A 24,430-nucleotide genomic window follows, 5' to 3' on the forward strand; every position below is an offset into this window, starting at 1 on the left:
CGGATTACATCGTAATAAGAGTACGCACTTATACGTTTGTTTTTTGAATTTTATTTTTTTTGCAATTCACAAACAAATTTGCATTTAAAAATGAAATTGATTTATTCGAACAAAAAATACCCTAAGCCCTAAGATTGCGTTTATGGAATTTTTAACCTACCTAGAATGCAAGAATGCTCTAATTTTATTCGTCGGAGGTATTCAAAAAGAAAAGAAAGAAGTGTGGTTATAAAATATCATATTGTAAATTGTATTATTATAAATTATAATACATAATTATTTGTATTTGTATACCTACCTATATAATATATGTATATTATTTTAGACTTTTTCCTAGTGTGGGACTTTTTTTCGTGATTCATCTACCAATAGGTAGATAGATTTTAATTGTTGATAACTATTATTATTAATTACAAAACCACCATTATAAGTATTTCAATAAATTGTTGAAACTCGAAAAAACAACAATAAAGATTGATATTTTAATAGCAGATTATAGATTAGTATTGAAGTTATTATCAGATAATCTTACGCAACGTTTACAAAATACGTAGGTAAAATACATGATGACGTATTACCGTGTTGGTAAAATATGTATTACGTAGGTACGTTTATAATAACATAATAATTAATAAGCATATATAAAAATAAAATTGAGGAACTTTTGCTGTTTGTTGCTGATATTGTATGGAGTAAATTTAGATTTTTGAATGTATCTCTTCATATAGTAGGACACAATTTGGTGCATTAAATTTTAATTCATCAATAAATATTTTTGTAGGTCAAATCCATAGATCGTATACATATAAGATCTATGACTAAACCTTAAACCTAACCTTCGGGGTCATGAACTAAGATGAACCTATCTTCATGTTCGGGGTCCTTCGATCAGATGGATAATTTATTCTTAACTCCCTACCTATGGCTCCTGCTGTCAAACTCAATTCACCTCCCTTCGCCTGCCGGCTCTGGACACCAAACTCGATGGCATCCTAAAGTAACATAAGAACATAAGTATAATATAGTGGTTTCTTTCCCCTATCAGCTCCGGTGGCCAACAGTGCTGGATTTAGGATTTATAGGCCCCTAAGCTCAATTGTAGTGTGGGTACTGTGGGCCCTACCAGAGGGTTTTTAGAAAATAGGAAGGGCATAATACTATATAGACAGAGCTATAAGTGAAATTATCAATTATCTTTTGTTAACGTGACATTTAAGTATTTACCTACTAATCACCGCTACTCATGCTTAACAGTAATTATTGGGAATGAATTATAATTTAATTAATATAAATATATTCATATAATTATAAATATTATTTTATGAAATTTTATATTAATGAGTGTCATAATTATAAAAGTATATGAATTTTATTTTTCCTGTAATTTGATGTTTATTATATTGTTTATAACTTACCAAAATTTGAATAATAATTTTTTTTTGTATAATAATAATAATTTATTATTAATTGATAATACTATCTTATTTTTACCAATAATAAATAGGTAATGATTATTTTGATAGTATAAAACCATGTTTGATAATTGTTTTATGAAATTTAATTAAATTACTAAATAAGCCCCTAATCAATAGTTGGCTAGGTTTACAAATTACAATTTCACAATATTATGTACTAATATTAATATAAACATAATACAAAGTAATATGTTAATTTGATAAACAATAATTACATATTTTTAAAGTTATTTACAATAGCTGTATCCAATTAATAGTAATTTAAATATAACAAAATCACAGTAAAAATTCAGAATTATTTAATTTTAAGTACAATACAAAATGGTAGTATAAAATTATAGTATCTATATATTAAAAATGTACAATAATTATTTAAATTTATAATTTTAATATAATCTATTATTATACAGTAATGCATTTTTATATAAATTTGATGTACAAGTTTAAATTGATGTTTTTTAGTATTTTTTTTGTTTTGTAAATATGTACTTTGATAAAAATTAACTAGATTTAACAATAAATTAGTTTTGTAAACAAAATAATAATTATAATAATAAATAAACAACATACTTTCATATAAAATGTTATAAATAGTTTTGTAAAAATGATAAAAATGTAGCATCATAATGTTTTGTTGCATCCAAACTTCTTAAACTATGTCTTTCATTTGGGTAAATCTAGAAGTATAAATAAAATATAAAATTGTATTACATAATTTTAAATTTTTTAAAAAAAATTGTCTAGAATAAGTCATCTTCAATATTAGATTTAATTATTTTAAAGATATTATGAAAACCTTAATTACTGAAAGTTTTTTTGAGAGTACTCACATGACCAATACATTTTTATATTTTGTTCCATGACCTTTATTTAATAGTCATAATTAATTAGGGAACCGATTTGAATTCGAATTGCATTTTGGAAAACATATCTTTCCAATCACAAAGTTCATTTCATACATCAGGAATATTTATTAGGAAATATGAAATTTTATTTTGCATTTTTTGACATTTTTATATAGGAATAGATAAAATTTAATACACATTTAGTTAACATCATTCTAAAGAAAAAAAATAAATATTTAATCACTGATTAAATGTTATGCTCGACAAAATTATTGTCTACACTAAGGTATATACATACATACAACAGAAATTGTATAATTATTTTTTGAAAATAATTTTTGGGGTAAAAAGAAGATGATAAAAATGATACAAATAATTAATACTTAAAAATAAGAATTTATACAGATAATTTTAAATACATTTTTTCAAAGTTAATAATAATTTTAAGAGCATTTTTTGTTAAGATATTTTCTTGTTTTTTAGAGTATTCAAATCAGTTCTCTAGTCATAATGAAAAATTGGAAAAAAAAAAAAAAAATACAGAGTGGGATATAAAATATATATTTTATTGGTTTTTTTCTACAATGTCAATATTTGATTGTATAGTTTGTATCTTATTATTATAACAATTATTTACACTGTGATGGAATCTTAAAAAAATTTTTTTTTAGCAATTGTAATGATGTACATAATTGTTTGTATAGACACAAATTACTAAGTGGTGACTAATATCCCTTTAAAATTTGTAAGTAGTTGCTAATATGTATTTATTTTATTCAAATATGTATCTACCTGGTTTATTTCTTCTTTACAACTAGTTACTATTTACAAATTACAATTAATAGACTACTATACCATTCAAACTAATAGATTCATAAGACAACCAAGTTTTTACTGTATAAATAAAAGTATTAATAACATACCTGGAGTTGATAGGGTTTTCCATATTTTACTAGTGTGTTGATCAGTAAACTGGTATGAGAGAAATGAACATTTTCATCAATCAGTCCATGTATAATTAGTAATCTGTTCTCCCTGAAAAAATGATCTTATGTAAAATAACACTTTAACATATTTTGGGAAAACTTACTCATCTGGTAAACGACTAACGTAACTTAAGACAGAACCATTCATATATCCAACAGAATTATACTGTGGCAAATCCATATACCGTTCTGTATATCCAGTATCATACATTGCCCACGATGTTACAGGTGCTCCAGCAATAGCTAACTGAAATAAGCACAATTAACTTATGTACTATTTTATAAATAATTAATAAATGTCTACTGTTCAATTTAATACACCATTTACTTTGAAAATATTTGAATAAGTAGCAAGTCCCATAAGACTTAGATACCCTCCATATGACCATCCATGTATTGCTAACCGATTCATATCTATATATCCAAGGTATTCAGATAACCATTGAAGAACTTCTATTTGATCTGAAAGTTCTACAGTGCCCTTTAATTATAAACAAAGTTTATTAATTGTTCATAAAACATTGAGATATTACAGGTACTTACTAATCTTCCTTTTAAATGACTTTCAAAAATTAAACCTCTATGTCTTGAGCCTCGAGAATCAATTGCAATGACTACATAGCCTTGAGATGCTAACATATGCATTCTAATATGCCGTGCACCCTAAGATATTAATATACATTTATTTAACTAATAATTATTGAGGCATTATTATACAAATTTACCTTAAATGTATTAGTTACAAGTTGTACTTCAGGTCCACCATATACGTGAAGAATAGTAGGATATTTATGACCGGGTACAAAATTATGTGGTTTGAACACCATAGCAAATAATACATCTCCAGAACTAATTTGGTGTGTAACTAAAGTAGGACTCTGAAGAACACTATTAATTTCTGAATTTGAAAAGAAATAATTATTAAAAAATAAAAATAAATTTTAATTTAAAACTAGAAAAATATTTACCCGAGTTTTCTACTAAAAATCCAACTGATACTAAATGTATACCATCAACAGTCATATCATTATGCTCTATTCGAAAAACTTGACAAGAAGGAGGTTTTCTTATATTACTATAGACAGCCACACAAATTTCGCAATCCTGAATGAATATGAATAATTATATAATGACATAAAGTTTTAAAACTAAATTGATATTGAACAAGGTTTATTATGTTACATAATAATAATTAACTAATTGTTAATTTATTTACCTTATCAATATCAATTTCATAAGAGTAGCCTGGTTTAGTGAGCAGTTTAATGTTTCCTGGACTCTTTAATGATACTGCATATAAATGTTTTTCTAAAGGTGATTCTCTGACTGCCATAAAATATACTATTTGGTACTTTAAATCAACCCAGAGTCCTTTACCACACACTTCCCAATTTCCATTGGTTAATGCTAATTTAGACATCATCATGTTGTCTAATAAATAGTTAAATGTAGGGTTAAAAAAAACATAATAATTAAATTATTCAAAATATTTACTTTCACTGGGATCTACATTCTGTATGCCATTTTCATGAGATACCTTTGTTATTATACTAGTAATTAAATATAAATGTCGAAATCCTGTATCTTCTGTTGCCCAAATCATTGTTACTTCACTACTACATGTAATGGGAAACATATATAATAGATCATGAACCTATAATGTGTATTTTAATATTTAAAAATGATGTAGTGAAGTAAAATAAAAATATTATTTCATACATTGACCCAGACATTAGAAGTCTGTGAGTATATAACTTGAGGTGGAACAAAAGTTGAATTATGTGATGAATTTATTATATTAGAAGAAGAATGTTCAATAAAATTATCAATAGATAGAATCATCAATTCAAGCCTTTGTTGTCTTCTATCCAAAACTTGAAGCCATATTCTAAAACACAAGTTTAATTTTTATATTTTAAAACATACTTTCATAAAAATGATGTATAAATATTTTAGAGTATTGCAGTTTAAGATTTAAAATACAGAAGTAATTATTTAACTATTTATACTTCAATTTTATTAAGTTGTACTAACAAGTCATCATTAGGTGTCCATCCAACTCTAACTAAGTACTCCATCCAAGGAAACATATGGGCCAATGGATATTGAAGTTCTTTATTTTTTATATTAATAATTTGACATTCTCCATCAAGTTGGAATTCTACTAGTTTTATGTTAGACTTAGAATTAGCAGTACCAGCTCTAGGAAATCTATAAAAATATGGTTATACTATTCAAAATAAAATAACTTAAAATATTGTTCAATTAATAACTATCATACCTATATTGTTCAATTTCACCACTACCAGCTGAATTCGATGAAGGAAAATTGAATATTTTTACTTCACTTTCATCAACTTCTTCATATAAAATCCTGTAGACATTATCTTCTACATAAAATAAAAATGATGGTAATTAAAAAGGTAGAAATGCAGAATTTCCTTCAGCAGGTTATTTTTTCAGTAATCAAATGTTAAATATGAGCAGCAAGGATCATTTTACTTATTACAATATTTACCAAATATCATAATTTAATTACTTAAGCAATATTTATACAACCAATATTTTAAATATGAGCCGTCATCAATTAGTATGAATTATTATTTAGGTAGCACACATTTATTAGGAAAGGGTAAAAATGAAATATTTAGTAACTCAAATTTATAATTTAGTTTAAGACAAAGACAACTTATACAGGTATAATGTCCTCTTAAGATTTGAGGTATTCTGAGTTTGATAACTAATTTCTAAAATAAATAATATTCTTGAATAATGTTTAAAAAATTGAGAAATTAGTCAAAATATATGATACAAACATTTATTAATTTATTTCTCATAGTAGCACTTTTTATTTTATTACAAAACATTTTTTACTAATGATAAATGTTTAAGTATTATTTTTAAGAAATTGAAATACGATTTATTATTTGAGATCATTTCAATTCACTCTATGGTTTTATTAAAAAAAAAAAAAAATTTCCAAACTCTACTACTTTACTTTAGCTAATATAAAATTACATTCTCCACATTATAAATAAAATAAATGATATTTTCATTGAACTTTACCTTTATGTTTTTTGGGTTGCCACCAATAACCATGATAACGATTAAATTCTTCTTGCATTACATAGGAAGGTACACCGGCTGCCAATGGATCGTCTGATAAACACCGCCCACCTTTATGAGCATATGTCAACCGTTTGGTACTACCTAATACAAATAGGTTTAAACAAATTTCAAATCTTTATAAGTATAATTAATTTACCTGTAGCTATATGAGTTACCCAAATGTCAAAGTTACATACATATGCAACAATATCAATATTATTTGGACAAATTTGAGGTGAAAGCTTAGCTCCAGAAGCATTTGTTCTTAATTCAGTTGGATATAATGAATTTGTCTATTAAATAAAATTTAATATAATACAATAATTTAAACAAATTTATATAATTGCTTACTGAGTATTCATTATCATTACATTGAAATAATGTACTAGCAGCAGGGAAAACAATTCTACCAGATTCACTATTTATTTCATAGGACGTAATTCCAAATGTAGTTAATCGTTTTCTTTCAGATAATAGTTGTTCTTCTCGTGAATATCGACCACTCATTATCACACTTGGAAAATTGGATTCAATTAAAGGTTGCCATGGTAATTGACCAGCAACACTTTGATTTGGTAAATCAACATAGAGAAGAGTTTCAAATTCATTAACTGGAGCACTAAGAAAGTAAACCCGTGTTTTTCCATTTTGTAACCGTCTGAATGACACATGCGAGATAGACATCACTGATACAGTAGAAAGACGATGGCGAAAGTCACACACTGTTTGTCGAATTTCAGACCATGTCTTTTTTGCTCCAGGGTTAGTTATTGGTTGATGACAATTTTCTAAGGCATTATTATCACCGTCAGTTGTTTTTTTATTAATCGCAGGACTGCAGTTGCCCTGTTAGACAGTAAAAGTAAATAGATAAATTTGTGTTTAAATTATAAGAAGTACAAAATGAATTTGTATAAGATAAAATAAAGGTGTAAATTGAATTAAATAATATAATAAATCTATGAAAATATATCTATAAATTACATAAATTTTGCATTATCCAAATATAATTAATTTACCTGGTCGTTAGGTAACATTATGCACGGAATAAAATAAACGAACTAATTACAATGAACTTAATAACATAACAAATAATTATAAAAATATATTACACCATAACAAACGGATTTAATACGAAAAAGTTATTTCTTTTTAATTTATAAATTGGCAACAAAACAAAGCTATAAAGGCCTTTCACCATATTTAAGGTTAGACGTAGTGGGGAGGATCGGTTCGTCATTCGCCGGTCGTAATAGAGTAGGCTAACTGCTGTTAGTAGGATAGTGTTATCAATTATCAATTGTTTTTTAATTTTAATTTTTTATATGTTCAGTAATTATAGAATATAATGTAGGTATACCGTATAATATGGACTACCGACTTTAACAATTACTACTGAGTATATTTAATTTATTCTGGGGACTTTGATATTAATATTTTACTTGCATTATTGTATAATGTATGAAGACTGTAGAAGTGTAGACCAGAATTTTGTTCGTTTTCATGGTAGGTACCTATAGGCTATAATACCTATGCATATTGATTCGTTCTGTATAGACAAAATTCATATTTATGGACTTAAAGTTGTTTATTACCTACTAAAATTTAAAATCCATAATTTATGAGATCAAACATAAATAAATAAATTATGATTAGTGACCATCGAGCGACGTGCGATGGCTGATGGTGCATACCTACTACCTATTATAAAAATAATAATATTATGATGAATAATAAGTTATCTATTAGGTTATTAATTTATTATTATAATATTAGTACCTATATATCAATGCGATATGCATAAATTAAGATAATATTGTCTTATCTTATTTATATTACACCAGCTTACTGGCAAAGTGGCTACAGGAGATATCTTTATAATACTTATGTAGCTAAGTCTATATTTTGTTTTTTATTATACATTTATATCATTATATCTGTGACCTAAACAATTTTATCAGGTTTTTTCAAAATAAATTAAATACATTTTTTTTTTGCATACCTACACAATTTCTAAACAGAACAGAAGCGCTTGTATTTTTGATTGTCGACCTGCCCGTATCGGTCTGAAAGGAATGACCGGTTATGGTATAGAATTTTCACGTCGACGGTTGAAAGCTCTATGCCAAGCACTCACAATATCTATATTCTAAAACACGTCATTTATTGTAATGTCTTGCTGTGCACATCAGATTATTTTCATTATTAATACACTTTTATTCCTTATATTAATTATATATTGTATAAATACCTATTCAAAGTTACTACATAATAGGTTTTTCAAATTCTACGCTAAAAAACTTAGGACTTTACAAGAGTCAAATTACTGAAAAATACCCATTTGATTTTATTAGATTACGAAACGAATTGATTGTATTATACATATCCGAAGAATTTTTAATTACTTATTCATATTATTTGGTCAAAAAAATTAAGATGAATGACTTAATATCCAAGAAGTATTTAAACTCGCTAAATTAATTTTAACTATTTCTTATAGGTAGGTATACCTACAATGGTTTCAGTTGAACGATCTTTTTTGGTATTAAAACGAATCAATTATCAAATCGTATCAAGGATCTACATACAGACAAGAAATACTTACCTAGTTCTTTATCATTAATTTCAAATTTCAATCGAATAAGAACTACTGCGCAAAGAAAACAGAATTTTATGATAAAGTTATAAACGAATTATCAAAACAAAAAAGACGAATGGATTTTATCTATACATTTTAGATTGTAATTTTTGGTGAACGTCAAAATATTCCCATAAATGTACCTATTCCATGACAAAATATTGATTCAAAATTTAAACTTTCTTTTTAAAGTTACACAGATATTAAATATCAATACAAATAATACAATACAATTATATTAGGTATTAAAATACGACCCACCGGCCACCAATGTGGTGCATGTGGCACCACGCTCATAATCATACACATTTTTGAATTGTATATTTGTATGTAGAATGTACCAAAAACATAGAGAAAAATTAAACATAAGCCACGATATCGGAGGATTTACGGAGGAAGTCTATAGGTACAAACTCTGAAAATAAAACAAACACAATAGAATTTTTCAAAACATCCCAAATATTGAAATTATTATGAGAGAACAGTAACTATAGTAACAATATTGCTATATAACTTTATAAGATACAATTTGTTTTATAACAATAAAATTAACAACTATATAATTTATATTGTATAAAATTAATTAATTATCTTTTGTAAATGTAAAATAAAACACTAATGGCCCTAGTCATCGAAGCAGAAATTTCTTTTTTTTTTAAATTTTAAGTTAAATAAAAAAAAAAAATTATAATATTGACATTTATAGAAAACAAAAATTAACTTAAAATGTTTAAAAAAATATTTAAATGATATTTTTTGTTATTAATTATTATTTTTAATTTATTACTTATTTTAATACTATAAGTTATGTGCTATTAATTTTAAATATTCATTGTTAATTGTTATTAATTTCATCTATAACCTCTTACGACATTACCTATTTAACCACTCGTCCAATTTTTTATATTTTCGCCTTTTCTTTTGTTGAGATAGGTACTCCAGCTTTGGATAAATTCTAGTATATTTCAGATTCTTAACGAAGTGATGAATGTATTGATTTTAAAATGATGTGTGTGAATGAATGTGTGTGTTTTTTTTGTACCTGTGTAATGTGTACAGCATTATTTTAGTACTATATAATTTGTTTAAACTAAATATAATTATTGAAAATACTTACGGTAACTTTTCTTTAAAGGTATATTTAAATAATATTGTATTCTTTATAGACAATTGGGGATCGAAACATTTCAATAAAGTTATATAATAGGTATATACATTACTTTATCTTTTAATAGATTAACAGGTTATTACATAAAAAATGAATATCTTTTAAAACTGAGCTCTGTGTATCGTATGCTGCCTGCCGCCTGGACTTTTTCTATATTTTGCTAATAATTTTACTATACCTACCTGCCTACTACGATTACTATAATAAGTAAATAAGATATATTTTCCGAGGGATTTCTTAACTAAAAGAGTTTTGACACTTTGACAAGTCACAAGTACGTAACCATATGCTTTGAAGATTGCAAATTTCTTATAATTTTTATAATAAATACATAATTTTTTTTAATATAAATATAATTTAGGTGTATAATAATAATTTGCCATTATAATTCCAATAAAATATTAAAAATCAAGGTATCCTTCATTATCGTTTAATATTATGTGGCAGCACTGTAACGTTCGTTGGCCCTCTCCTTCTTGTTTTCTTGCAACATGACTGGAGTCTGCAGACTGCAATGGCAGTCGTCAAATGCCATAGTCGTGTACTTGTTCCATTCTGTTGTGATAGTCGTTTGCTTGGTAGCAACAGTTTCTTCGCGTTTCACCGTTCATTTCACTAAGTGATTTCAGTAGTTCGTCACCTGTTTTTAAATATGTATATACCTGTACACATTTTGTGCGAAATTAAATTCAAATATTATTTACGCTTGTGTATAAAATAAATAATTAATTCGTGTGTTCGTGTAATATTCGTGTTAATATACCTGTAGTGACAATGATGGAAACTGCTATGTTATTCTACAAACATATAAGGTACATACGCATACTTACATATTTTTATTTTATGTTTTGAAAATATTAACTTTTATTAATTAATTGCGTCTGTAGTTTACTTAATTTCTATAATGATATTAACTAAATTAACTTAAATAAAATATAAATTATTATCGTGTTAAGTTAAGATAGGTACCTACTACCTATATTACGTATTTACTACGCACTATAATACATTAATATATATTTTTATTTTATGTATTATATACAAATAATATACAGGTACATGTATATATTTGTTATATAATTTGTAAGTAAAGTTTTTGTTTATGATTTTACTATGTTACTAATAGAATATTGGTTGCTTTTTCTTTACTTGAATATTATTATACTTAATGCAAATAGTAAATGTGCATTTCATAACCAAGATAATTTGATTAATTTAATTACCTATGCTATTTAAATTTTTTAAACTAATCAAAATTATTAATTTGCAATAGAAATGGAATGGTTATATTATTACAGAGATACCTACCTAATCATCCAAATATATCGGGTGATGTACAATTACGAACATTTTTCACTTGGTTCTTATTTAAGGTGTAGTTAAATACCTACTATTATTATTTTAAATACATTTTAAAAATTAATTTTTTATTTTTAAGCTACTGTTGTGTTTTATCCGCGGTTTAACTACAAATAGTTATTATAATTACAACCAAAAAATTGTACTTTCTTTTCAATATACAATGCATTTTTTTTTAAATTTACTTTATAGTTTACTTGGTATCATAAACTTTCATAACATATCATCGGTATTTTTCTATTTATATGTGAGTGAGCGCGGTTAACAGTGGGAATAAATAGTTTGACCTCAATATTTTGGTTTTTTTTTCATTTATTTGGAGACCTAACTATGGAGATTTTGAAGATTTAACTATTACATTTTATTAAATGATAATAAAAATGATTTCAAGGAGATAATTTTCAGCACATCACAGTGCTGGGTAGTCGGGTAAACAGGTAAACTCTCCCGGGTCTACTCTAATATTACCTGAAGGAAACATGTAAATTCTCCCGGATTTACTCTAGTATTACCTGACGGAAACATGTTAACTCTCTCGAGTCTTCAGTACTACTAATTTAATTTAATAAAAATAAAAATAAACCATAAAATAAATCTAGTATACCAAATATACGTATGATAAAATAAAAATGATTTAATTTTTTTTTTTTGATAGTAGGAGCACACACACAGGTTTTAAAAAACTTATAGTGTCTATCTTTTTGTCTTTACGATCTAATATTTTTTGAGTTATAGTTTTTTCTTTATTTTTTCCATGACTGTTTTTACTTATTTTTTTTTTTAGTTTATTGCAACTTTGAATTTTGAAAAATTTTGACCTACAATATTGACCCGGGAGAGTTTACCATTTTTTAAAATTGGGAGAAGTTATTACCGCCCGGGTGGTCGGTTGGAAAGAATCGACTATCGAGTATAGATGGGTATCATTAGTCGTTGAAAATTTTGTGGATATGTCTAAATTCCTATATCTGATATTTATTTATGTTTTGTACACAACTTTTCGATAATGGCCTATCTAATGACATGATCTAAACTACCTAAAATAGGTTTTTTTATGTATTGTGTATTTTACTACTATTTAGTGCAGTGGTCCCAAACTCAAATTACCAACTGGCCACATATATTTACGTCAAAGATTAGCGGGAAATATACTTTTTTTTTCTCATTTTAATAGTTAAATCTAAATTCTAAAATAAACAAAATTAACATTTTTGAAGAAATAAATATTCATTGCAGGCCGAATGTGTCCCGCGAACCGCGTGTTTAAGACCACTGATTTAGGGTACCTATATAAAACTATAAATATTAGAATTTGTAAACAAAAAAGTGCTTCTAATGTTAGGTTTAAAAATAAGAAATATGGTTACTTTAGTGTACCTTCTAATTTGTTATATTTATTGTAACGTTTGTAACGTGATCACGGAGAGTCGATGGAGTCATATACTTCTACCCCCCTCATTTGGACTATTATTTTTAGTTAATATACAACTGGAAACAAATTGTGAACAATATTTTATTATTTGAAAGTTATGATAAACCGTTACATTTGAGTATATTTCAACGAAATTGGCATGTGCGAAGGGTTGTTTTTGATTGCAATCCTGAGACCCTCCCTCTCACCAATCACCATTACGTGTCTGTGAGGAGTAAATAATATAAATGAATAGCCCATTTATTCCTCTCTCCTTTCAAAAAAGCTGAGCATGCCACTGTGTAGTGTATAGTGTATGCGTTAACATTTGAATTATATATTACATTATTTACACGCACATTTGAGGTACCTACATACTCGTTGTATCTAATTTTTTTTATAATCTTTTTCTTTATATAATTAAAAATTGTATGGTTTAACTTATAAATTATAATACATGATTTATTATATAATTATGCATTTAATATTATTACTTACATTTAATTAATTTTTAATATTTTTACTCAAATTTGACTTGGTGAAAAACTTACGATTTAAAAATTGCGTATTTAGTTAACACATATTAAATGCAAATTATTAAAAGCCAGCATTATCAGATAAACTAAAGTGTATGTTTAGTATGATAATTACCTCATTAATACTAATAATGCTCACACTTTCTTTTAGGGAATTGTGAAATAAGATAAGAGAGTACCCATTATAACTTTACATTATAATAAACTATTTGTTAATTGTTAATATTAGTATAGGCAAATAATTATTTGGCGAAATATTTCACTGAATAGAAAAAAAATTATTGTATTTTAATTATAGCTAGTTTTTAATCTTAATGTTTTTGTATACTGTTAAATTTCATTGCTATACAAATAAAAGTTATTAATACTAATAAGACTATAACTGCTAAAAAATTATCTTAAAGAACTATTAAAATACCTAATATTAATAATTTGATTTTAAACGATTATCAATTAAACATAGGAACTTCGAAGTTTGAATCATTAACTAATAGCTATAGTAGCCATTAGGTAAACTATTATGAAAATGTAAATATGTATATGACTTATAAGTATGTATAGTATATACACGATATTCGGTGTACGCATCTATTATTTAAAAAATGAAACTTTTTATACCACATAATATTATTATTTTTATAGTATAATAATAAGGAATAATAAGTAGTAATGGAGGATACAAAATTTTAATGGCGTTATTTATTCGTCACATAAGGTAATTATAATCAATGAAGAACGTTTGTATAATATCCAGCGAATCCAGTGTCTTCGGAATATTATATTTTTACATGTATATAAAAAAATATTTTCTTAAGTCCAAAAGGATAATACCTATAATAAAACAAAATAAAAATAATAAAATATTTACTTGAGTTATTTGTACAGAATCATTTCCAAGTGGTGTTCACATAACAATCCGTATAGTTGTATGTATTACCTATAGGTAGTAAATGTTATGTTGGGCTCCCCGTTGAGTTGTAGACCGATAAGATTTCACCGCCACGTGGAGATTACTTGTATTTAATACAAGGACGTCCCTTGGCTTTTTGAATAATTCGGTTTTGAATTTTAAATTAAGGTAAAGATATGTCTGGAAACTATCACATATTGAACAGCAGTAAACCATAAAATAAAATAAGAATTTAAAAATGTATAAGGAAAAAACAACAATGATGTATGCTAGAAGTTATTATGCATAAATATAAATATATAATGTTCCTTTAAAAATAAAAAGTTATTTATTAACACAATATAGTATTTAGTAAACATATTATAATTATAATCTAAACAAGACTTTGAGAACATTTAAAATATATATAAGACAGCTATGATTCAAATAAAATATTCAATAAAAGGTAGATATTATTTAGTATATTTTTTATGACTGCAATATATACGTATTTACTAATGATTAAGTTATTTTCTTTTTTATTTTGATAAGCCAGGAAAATTATAATACCTAATTAGCTACAATTATTTAATAGGCATTTATTTGAGTGTTAATATCACATACACTGAAGATTTTCCAAAGGCGTGAATTTTAAAGCCAAATTTAAAATTACTGGGATTAAATGTAATTGCCTGCAGTTATCATAATTTTTCATAATAATTAATATTATAATTTCATTATAGAATAATATAAATTTTTCAAATAAATACATTCGATATTAAAACTTATATTTTTATGGGCAAAAGTTATTTCGATTTTAAAATAAATAAAAATTTAAGTAATATCATATCTGTACAAAGTTCAATAATACCTACATTTATATATTTGATTACAAATTTAGCTAATTAACATAATGTATAAATGATATATAAAGAATTTTTTTAGAAATAAAATTTATATTTGTACATAGTTATTGGCGATGAACACCCTAAATAATTTAAATTATTTTTTATAAAAATTATGATTCACAACAATATTGTTTCAATGAATGTAAAAAAAAATAATTATTTTAAATATTAATAACAAAAAATTATAAAAATCAAATTATTTAAATTGATTTAAATTAAAATTGATAAATCATGAATATTATACTGTTTAGTTTATGGATTATGGATATTTTTTTATCAAAAATTCTTTAAGTTAAATTTAAAAAGTTTAATTCTGTCATCACGTTTTGGAACCAATAAATTTCTTTAAGCTTCAACATTGCTAGGTTCTAGTAGATTTGAGGTATGATATATTTGGTATCTTAAAACAGAAAATTCCCAACACTTTTCCTAATAATTAATAAAAACTATCAAAAAAAAAAAAAAACAGTTAGATATAACGAGAGTGTTTATACTGTAGCAGTGCTGCAACTTCAGTTTTCATCAAAATTGATTTTTTTTTTTGTTATTCACAAAATAATAACTAAAGATTTGAAGTTTTTAACGACATTTTAGACACGTTATGATTTTTTAAAATAATATGCCCTTTTGAACTATTTATAGACATTTGAAGTGTTTGCAATGATACGTTTTTAATTTATATAGGTAACAATCTTTTTTTCAAATGTAAATGCTTGTAAATTAAATACAACTAATTGGTATGAGAATCTTCGTAAATAGTTCTTGTTACTTTTTAAAAATATATCGAAACTACATCAGCACTCTTTTTATAAGACTTAAATTTTTATCAAACTTTGAAATCACGAAAATTCTCAAGGTACTTTATAATTAAATTAACATTATATAAACGATATAGTAAAGTTTATGATAAATAGAATATTTTGTTTTAGTATTTAATTCTGTTATTTTTAATGTGAGACCGAATTAGGTGTTATAAATGTTAAAGGTAAAAATATTATTGTATGGGGTGACTCGGAATGTATTTTTTGGTATATTTTAAAGCAAGTTATGACAATTTATGAAGTTGCAATTTTTTTTATACATTTTAAAATACGAATTACTTGTTTATAAACAAAATTGAAAAAATAATTTTTTGAGTTGGGTACACTATATAATATTTAAAATTAAAAATTTTATAATAATTTAATTCACTCTCATACGAGCTCTTATATTAAAACTAACAGAGTAAAACACTATAATATCTTGCTATATTACATATTAGACGGATACAACATAATATATAAAACGTATAACTACGTTCTTTATAAAATATTTTATAAAAATTTAATATGATAGTAGTTTTTTATATATAGGTATATAAAAAAAATATCGATGGTATATTTTAATATAATATAATAAACACAACACAACATAATATTATGTAAAATGTCTGATGATTAATTTTCATAATAAATTAAACTATATAATTATAAAATGTTACAAATTACTAAATAGTTAATTATGAGTGTGATAATGCAAATTTATATATCTAACAAGATTTTGGAGCAATTTAGTCTTTATCTATTTGATTTTCATGAAAAAGTATTTTGTAATATAAAATTATAATGGTTTTATAACAAAGATTTTATTCTATTATTTCTTATCATTAGATGATTTGTTTAATTATTTTATTGAGCTATCCGCATTAATTGTACATTTTTTATTGAAAAATGTTATGAATTAATGTTTTTTTTTAAGATATTAATAGCTATCTTTTAATTTCACATATTAAAAATATTCCCCACTTGATAATGAAAAACAATAGAATTTAGATAATAAATTAAAAAATTTTTAGTCATTTTCTGTAACAATACATGGAAGGTGTAAGTAAAATTGTGAAACACTAGAGCTTTCAAAGGGTGGCGGCGTTATATCATCAATCCACACTTCACGAAAAATCAAAGTTCAAATAGTCATATAATAATTTTTACCGAATTTTACGTGAATTTGTATTTCTTTATATTTGAAATTTTAAATCCAGCATATAATCAACTTATAAATGCGCATTGTAAACTTTATAGGAAAAAAAGTTGATAAATTATTTAGTTATCTAATTTACAAGAAAACCTAAGGTTTTATAAACAAAAAATTCAATCAAAACTTTATTATTATTTATCATCCATGTCTTATATTGAAAAATTGATTGAAAGTACCTACTACTCATGGTTTTACTAGTTTTTTTTTTATTTTGTTCATTTAATGGTACATATTTTAATTAATAACAATGATTGTTTTAAAATTTGAAAAAAAAAACATTCCAAGCTTATTCGATACATTGATTCCATCTCCTATTTATAAGCCCTTAGATAATTTTAAATGGGGTGTGATAGTTTGTTCACAATACAATTTATAGTAGGTTGGCAAGTTTTGTTTTTCGAAAGTCACGACGAGATTTAAATGATTTTAACCAAGACTTACAATAAAGAAATTCGAGAACATTGTATACCCCCGTTAAAGTCTTAGAGGTAGATTCAAATTTTAAACGAAGCGAGAAATGTTTATTTATTAGTTTCGAAATACAGACAACGATTCTAACAGTTTCATGTTAAAATATATATTATTCTATATTCTATTCCTATATTAAACATGTTTTTGTATCATACAATGGACAACTATTACCATCTTTGGTTTTTTCTCAGAAGTTACTATTTAGTAAAAGTATTAATAAATAGTGAAGTTTCATAAATCTATTTCAGTTATTTTGTTGTAAGAGAACCTTCTGATCATTTACTCAAGGATAAAATAGACAAAAGAATTGAAAATTATGTATCAAATGTTTATAGGTTAAAAATATAATATAAAACTTTTAAAAATTGAAATTATATTGTTATACATTTAAAATTTTTATTTGAGATTAGTTTTAGAAAAAAATTATTTAGGGTTTTTTTTTTTAATTTGAAAATGAATAACTAAGGTATTACAAACAATTTTTTAAAAATTCTTGAATGTTTATAAAATTATTTACTACTAGTTTGTTTATTTTAAATCTATTTATAGACATTTTAATTTTTTGTAGATTATTTTTTTTTTATCAAAAAGCTTGAAAATCTAATACACAATAATCTATAATACATTCCTCATATATATGTTGTTCCGTATAAATGTTTCTTTTATAAATTTAAAAATATCAAGAATACTTGACATATTTATTTTAAAGAGATTTAGTTTGATTAATGTTGGAAATTTAAACAAAATATAACAATTTTGGTTTGGATTGGATTTATTTAGTTATTTTATTGTTGATTTTCACTATAATTTCATTAATTAGTATTTTATTTTCTATAAACAAATATTTTTTTTAAAACATTTAGATATTCAGACTAATTTCATTGAACCATTTATATCACGTATTCATACTGATTAATAAATAATAAAAAAATATAGGTAATTATAATTTTAAAGATAACATATTATATCAAAAGTTCGAGATATCGATTGTGCCACTTTAGCACGCGTTTTAAATATTTTTCTCTTTTTATTTAAGAGAAAAAATCTGTGCAATTTTTGTTTATTTGACTTTAAAAGATATATTAGCTCTATGGCTTAAGGTAAGAAGTAGCTCGCATTAACAACATTGAAGTCTGAAATTATATAATTTAAAAATAAATAATGATTTTCTAAATATTTTTATAATAATATGCCCTGATATATAGTACCCATTTTGTAATAACATATTAAAAATGACTTAAACCTAGGAAAGGCCTCTCTCCCGCTTCACGGAAAAAAAATGGCTGAAATTCAAAATAAAATGTTTGTATTTCATCTTCAGTAGTATAAATGCAATTTTTTTTAAAGGAACAAAATCCGAGTTCTATAGATACTATACATAACTTGTATAAAATATTTATTAGAATACCTACTTTATTTGGATACTTACCGGTAAAGGATATACAATTATTATTATTATTTCGTATGGCGTCTATGAGCAACATCAACAACACTTAGCATATTAAAAGATATGACATGTATAAAATTAAAATTAAAATTAGAAGATATACAATAGTACACTCGTTATTAAAAAGTTTATTTTAGTAGATAAAACAGAAAATTTTGAATAGTAAAAATACATCGTGCTATGTGTAGCTAATAAAGCTTTAAGATAATATTATATACCTACCTAAAAGACATCGTCTCGCTAAGGAATAACGTTGTGATTTTAAACCTTATTTTCTTAATTTGCAGACATTTATAGATCTTTAAATTTAAATAGTATTGAAAAAATAATAGTGGCTGTGTTAATAACAATATCAGCAACAATTTTATTTTAAAATATTCTTAAAATTTTAAAATGTGACTATAAACATGATTTTTCTGTGATTTCTATACGTATATTTGTATATATTAATGATATAGATACCCATAGAATGACAATACACAGTCTTTTATAAGGTTTTAACTTTTTTAATACTAGTTCTTAATTCGTGTAAGAAATAAAATATACGGACGTGTTTTTTTTTTTTGAGTATCGTCCCCTAAATTTATTTGCACTGGTTTTATACTTGAATAAAAAATCCAGATGAAAACCATATTATTATTATTATTATTATTATTATTATTATTAATACAAAGTGAGAGAACTAGAAATAAAAATCAAAACCTAAGCGTGTATTTATGTTTTGATAGCCCGAAGCTCCTAGTGTCGAGATCGGATCGCGGGAAGGCCTGCTGTTGTATGCTCATATGTATGTGCATACGCGCATAAAATAATCCATCATTCCAACATTCACAAACGCACGCACGTACTCTCACGCAACGCGCGCGCGCACCAACACACACACACTCACACCCGTGGGCAGCCCGTCATTTTAACCTATGGAATGCCACTGCACCCAAACAACATTTTCGCCTGATCTCCATTCTCCCCACTATTTTCATTCTTTAAACATCCTTTCTTCTTCGGAATAATTTTTGGAATTTTTATATTTTTAATCTTTTGTGAAATAAAAAAAAATTGATATATTAAAATGATGAAATTATACTAAATAATATAACTATTACGTAGGTAATTCCTACAGATTACAATTGTACTATAATCTTAACATTGAAAAAAAGAATTTTCTATTCCCGATAGTTACAAACATTTTTCTTCTTGTCAACCGTATTTTATATAATTGAATAATGATATGGCATACGAATTATAATTATGATTTATTATACTCGTCGTGCGGCCCCTGGATTTATACAAGATAATGGTGTGTGTGTTTGTGTGTGCGCGTGCGTGTGTATGTAAGAGAAAAAATGTATTGATAAATATCTCGAATCCTAAAGGTCTAATTATTAGTCAAGTACAGGTTGTTGTGATAAATTAATACCGTGGACGCTGGGCCATATAAGATATGCAAATATCCAGGCGCGTCTGCTGACCGTGTTATAATAATGCGATGTTTCTTTATAGCAATGTTAATATAGATTATAGGTAATGGTCTGTTACAACCCGAATGATGGTAGTTTATAATTTATAAACATTTAAGATTATGAAAAAAAATACCAATTCAATTTCCACGTATACAATATGTCAGTATATACAAATCTAATACTTATTATAATATTAGATTACTATATACAAATCTAATACTTATTATAATATTAGATTACTATATACAAATCTAATACTTATTATAATATTAGATTGAATGATATAATTAATAACAAAAATAATTTTTTTTTATTGAACGATAAATGTTGAAGTTTTGTGTTTTTAAAAATTAGTCATATTTTTATAATTCTACTCTATTGCAATGATAATTTTATTTGAACAGATTCATATAATATTATAAATTATAAACGTAAAGGATAGTATTAGAAAAATATTAATAAATGATATGGCAATTTTCGTGTATTTATGTATACATTGCGTAAGATAATCGAGTATATTTTATTGGCTATAAATTATATAGTAACTATTCAAGTACTTAAAAGTTAAAATCCAATTGTAAATCCTGTTCAGTAATTAATTTTTACACTTGTTTTTTTTATTTTTAGATTACAATAAATTCCTACTATAATATATATTGTAATGGACAATTGGAATTGTACAGATGTGTGATTGATTACCCAGATGTCTAGCGCCAATCAGGTAATCATTTAATATATATTTATATACTAAATTATAATCAATATTACGATCACCTTCACAATTATTTACCTGTAACTATACGCATGGGCGTAAGAACCGGATGCTCGAGACTCGAGTAATATAACTGAATGCAGATGAGACCTGGTGAGGTTATAGTGAATGTCGTGTCTTTGGCTTTTGATCGATTTATCGCCAAACGTCACTCCATCTCGTTGCAATGTCTTTGTACCTATTTCTTATTTCTTATTCCATTATCCAGGTCTGTTTCACCGTTGTTAGATGTATCCGGAACAACACTATTCCGTAAATGCAAACTTGACCATGCATGTGGCATACTAAATATTCTGTATAAGCCATTGCTGCAAAAACAGTACCTAGTGTATTGTGTGTGGAATGATTATATTTTAAAATGAATTGACTACCCATACTAATTTGTTTAATGTGCAATTAATAATTATTGTTTTAATTTATTTTTGTGTTAGCGACAGTATATTTATTATTTTTGATTTAATAAAGCATAAGTGCAATAAAAAAAATTAATGTTTATTGAATGTATACATTTGTCATCTTAATTTACATCTATATTTCTTACCTACATAAAACAACAAAAGGGTTTTATGCTACAGTTTTCGGTGAGGTATTTGAATAATTTTATTTTTTCCCAAAGTTGCTATAAATACCTCTTCCACAGATTTCATAGTTATTTATTTTTCATTGAGGTCTCGTGACATTGATATATTCTAATAATATTTTTATACTCCACTAATTAATTATTATATAAAAAAGTTTGATTGTATGTGCAATTTACATCAATCGCGTAAACTGATCAAAATAATGAATTGTTTCGATTCAGCATTTGGTGCACAAAATGTATATACTTGTATTATATATATATTTAAAGGTTAAGTAATAACCAATGTATATAAAGTTGGCCATCAGTTATTCGTATTCATGCTGAAACACAAAACGTTTTATTGTTATCATAATGTAGATCATCTTGCTTCTGAGTTCTGACAAGTCGAAAACAAATGCTTATTGATGAATTTTTATGATACCACGCATTGCCATGATCGGGACTTGGCTAACTCATCCTATAAATATATAGGAGTTAGTGTACCGTAATAGCGTGCCAGAGACTGCTGATCTATGCAAGTTTTACGCATCGGTGGAATATACGTTCAACCGCTTATAATCTGAAAACTGTATGTATGAGAACGGAAATTTTTACAACCATAGAGTTCGACTCACCACATGATACCGATCGCTCCTGTAGTTCTGCGTAGGATGACCGCACTATCTTTTGAATCTCTGCACGAGCAACACTTTAAATAATAACGACAAACATAATAAAAAAAAAAAATAAGAAAGAACATGTTGCTATTACATTGTGAACGCATTCCCTTCGGGTGTTTTACATTGTGTTAAAACTTTATTTTTTTACTATTTTACGACTTTATATTATTATTAATTTATTATACTGCTCCGATTAATTTGGCGTACATTAAATTTACTTACGTAGGTAGATTTTATCTTGACACCCTGTGATTTGTAGTTTGGGTGGTCTTAGGTATTCCTCAAATTAACGAGAAAAGCAAATTGCTTGGAGGAAAGAAGGAGTTTGAGAAATATAAAAGAACCATTGTTATTTGTGTTGTGTAGGCGATGCATTATTTTTTTTTGCTAAAATTGATGAATAAATGTCAAACAAATTTATGTATTCTAATGATCAATTATAGTATTTTTAACTTTTCGTACCAAAAATCATTGATTATTTATTTTTTATAAAAATAAATATTCAATGATGAAAACTAGTACACGGTATAGGTCTTAACTTTTATATTAATTTTACAATTTTAATATATTATACATGTACATATATACATTATACCATTGATTATAAATACAATTTATAATGATTATATGTATTGTACACAAAATTACTGAAAAGTAAATAAATTCAATTTTATAGCTAGCAATATTACATTATTTTCACACATTAAATAACAATAAAATATAATATGTAAAACTTCTCAAGTTGTACAAACGTGTTTCTGTTTTCTTTCGGTAACATCGGAAATATGTTAAGTTTGTTCCAGTAACATAAAAAAAACAACCACATGAATGAAATGACGAATGCATTCTGTTCTTGTCGTACATTGTAATACAACATAAAGAAACTTGTCAACCAGAATTCATTCGATTCACTAAGAACCCCACTTGAAAGAACTGTATGATTTCGAATATCTTATATTATACTATAGAATATAATATACGTTGTGCAAAAAACCAAATATTTCTTTCATTCTTTTACTCATATTTCCCACAAAATTCACGACATAGGACGAGTAGGTATACCAAACGCAAACATTTTTGAATATGTTTAAAATACATGAATTAAGGTTTATAATACATATATGTATTATATATATATACATTCTATAGTATTAATCTTAACGATATATAATATTTGATACTCAGTAAATAATTAAGTTCTAATAAGTAGGTACAAAATATTTTAAATTATAATTTAATATGTTTATATATTTAATTAGTTTTAATAGTCATTACACATTAGTTTATTAATTTTTATTTTAAGTAAAACTCATATTATGTACATTTCTATATAATCACTATACATATAACCGATAACTATGTATGGTGTATATCAGTGTTTCTCCACCTTTTTAGTGTTGTGAACCCCAAAATAGGTATAAAATATAGTAAATCATTTCGCGACACAACTTACCTATATAAAGTACAAATCTGAACAATAAAAATATATCATTAACCAATTAACTAAAGGTAATATACCATTTATAAATACCAAGTGTAGTACCTAATTTAAACGTGTTACAGTTATATATATTTTTTTTTATTCAAATTTTAAATAAAAATGTTCTTTTTGTAAATTAGCGTTTTATTATTTTTGATCTACGTGACCCAGGGTTAAAGACTCAAGGTGATTGCAACCCCCAGGTTGAGAAATTCTGGT

The 24,430-nt window shown here is 25.2% G+C and overlaps 2 protein-coding genes across 3 annotated transcripts in view; one reads left to right on the plus strand and one right to left on the minus strand.

Annotated features, from left to right (window-relative positions):
- Nucleotides 1–1,766: 1,766 nt before the first annotated feature.
- Nucleotides 1,767–7,620, minus strand: LOC114127304 (dipeptidyl peptidase 9). The gene is made up of 16 exons (XM_027991495.2): nt 7,434–7,620; nt 6,766–7,260; nt 6,572–6,707; nt 6,373–6,516; nt 5,588–5,696; nt 5,341–5,517; nt 5,026–5,194; nt 4,801–4,960; nt 4,523–4,737; nt 4,275–4,410; nt 4,032–4,204; nt 3,850–3,969; nt 3,635–3,787; nt 3,411–3,553; nt 3,244–3,355; nt 1,767–2,152 (listed from the first exon to the last, which is right to left on the minus strand). Exons 1-16 carry the CDS (start codon nt 7,449–7,451, stop codon nt 2,060–2,062), a joined length of 2,553 nt encoding a protein of 850 aa, XP_027847296.2. The 5' UTR covers nt 7,452–7,620; the 3' UTR covers nt 1,767–2,059.
- A 3,099-nt stretch (nt 7,621–10,719) lies between these two features.
- The window catches only part of LOC114127305 (F-box/LRR-repeat protein 7-like), a 33,366-nt gene continuing 19,655 nt past the window's right edge, over nt 10,720–24,430 (plus strand). Inside the window, exons 1-2 of one of the 2 annotated variants that reach the window (XM_027991496.2) lie at nt 10,721–11,032; nt 21,345–21,438. The gene's annotated coding sequence lies outside the window, so the exon portion shown is untranslated. Of the gene's footprint in view, nt 11,033–21,344; nt 21,439–24,430 lie in introns of both variants that reach the window. The other variant, XM_050202355.1, reaches the window with a different exon arrangement.

This window comes from Aphis gossypii, chromosome 2 (assembly GCF_020184175.1).
Source record: "Aphis gossypii isolate Hap1 chromosome 2, ASM2018417v2, whole genome shotgun sequence".
In the NCBI taxonomy this organism is placed as follows: domain Eukaryota; kingdom Metazoa; phylum Arthropoda; class Insecta; order Hemiptera; family Aphididae; genus Aphis; species Aphis gossypii.

Excerpts from the sequence above, each read along its gene's own strand:
- LOC114127304 (XM_027991495.2), bottom strand. Across the intron at positions 5,518-5,587 it reads GGTGAAATTGAACAATATAG|ATTTCCTAGAGCTGGTACTG; the intron begins GTATGATAGTTA and ends ATATTTTTATAG. Across the intron at positions 3,788-3,849 it reads GTCATTTAAAAGGAAGATTA|GGCACTGTAGAACTTTCAGA; the intron begins GTAAGTACCTGT and ends TTATAATTAAAG.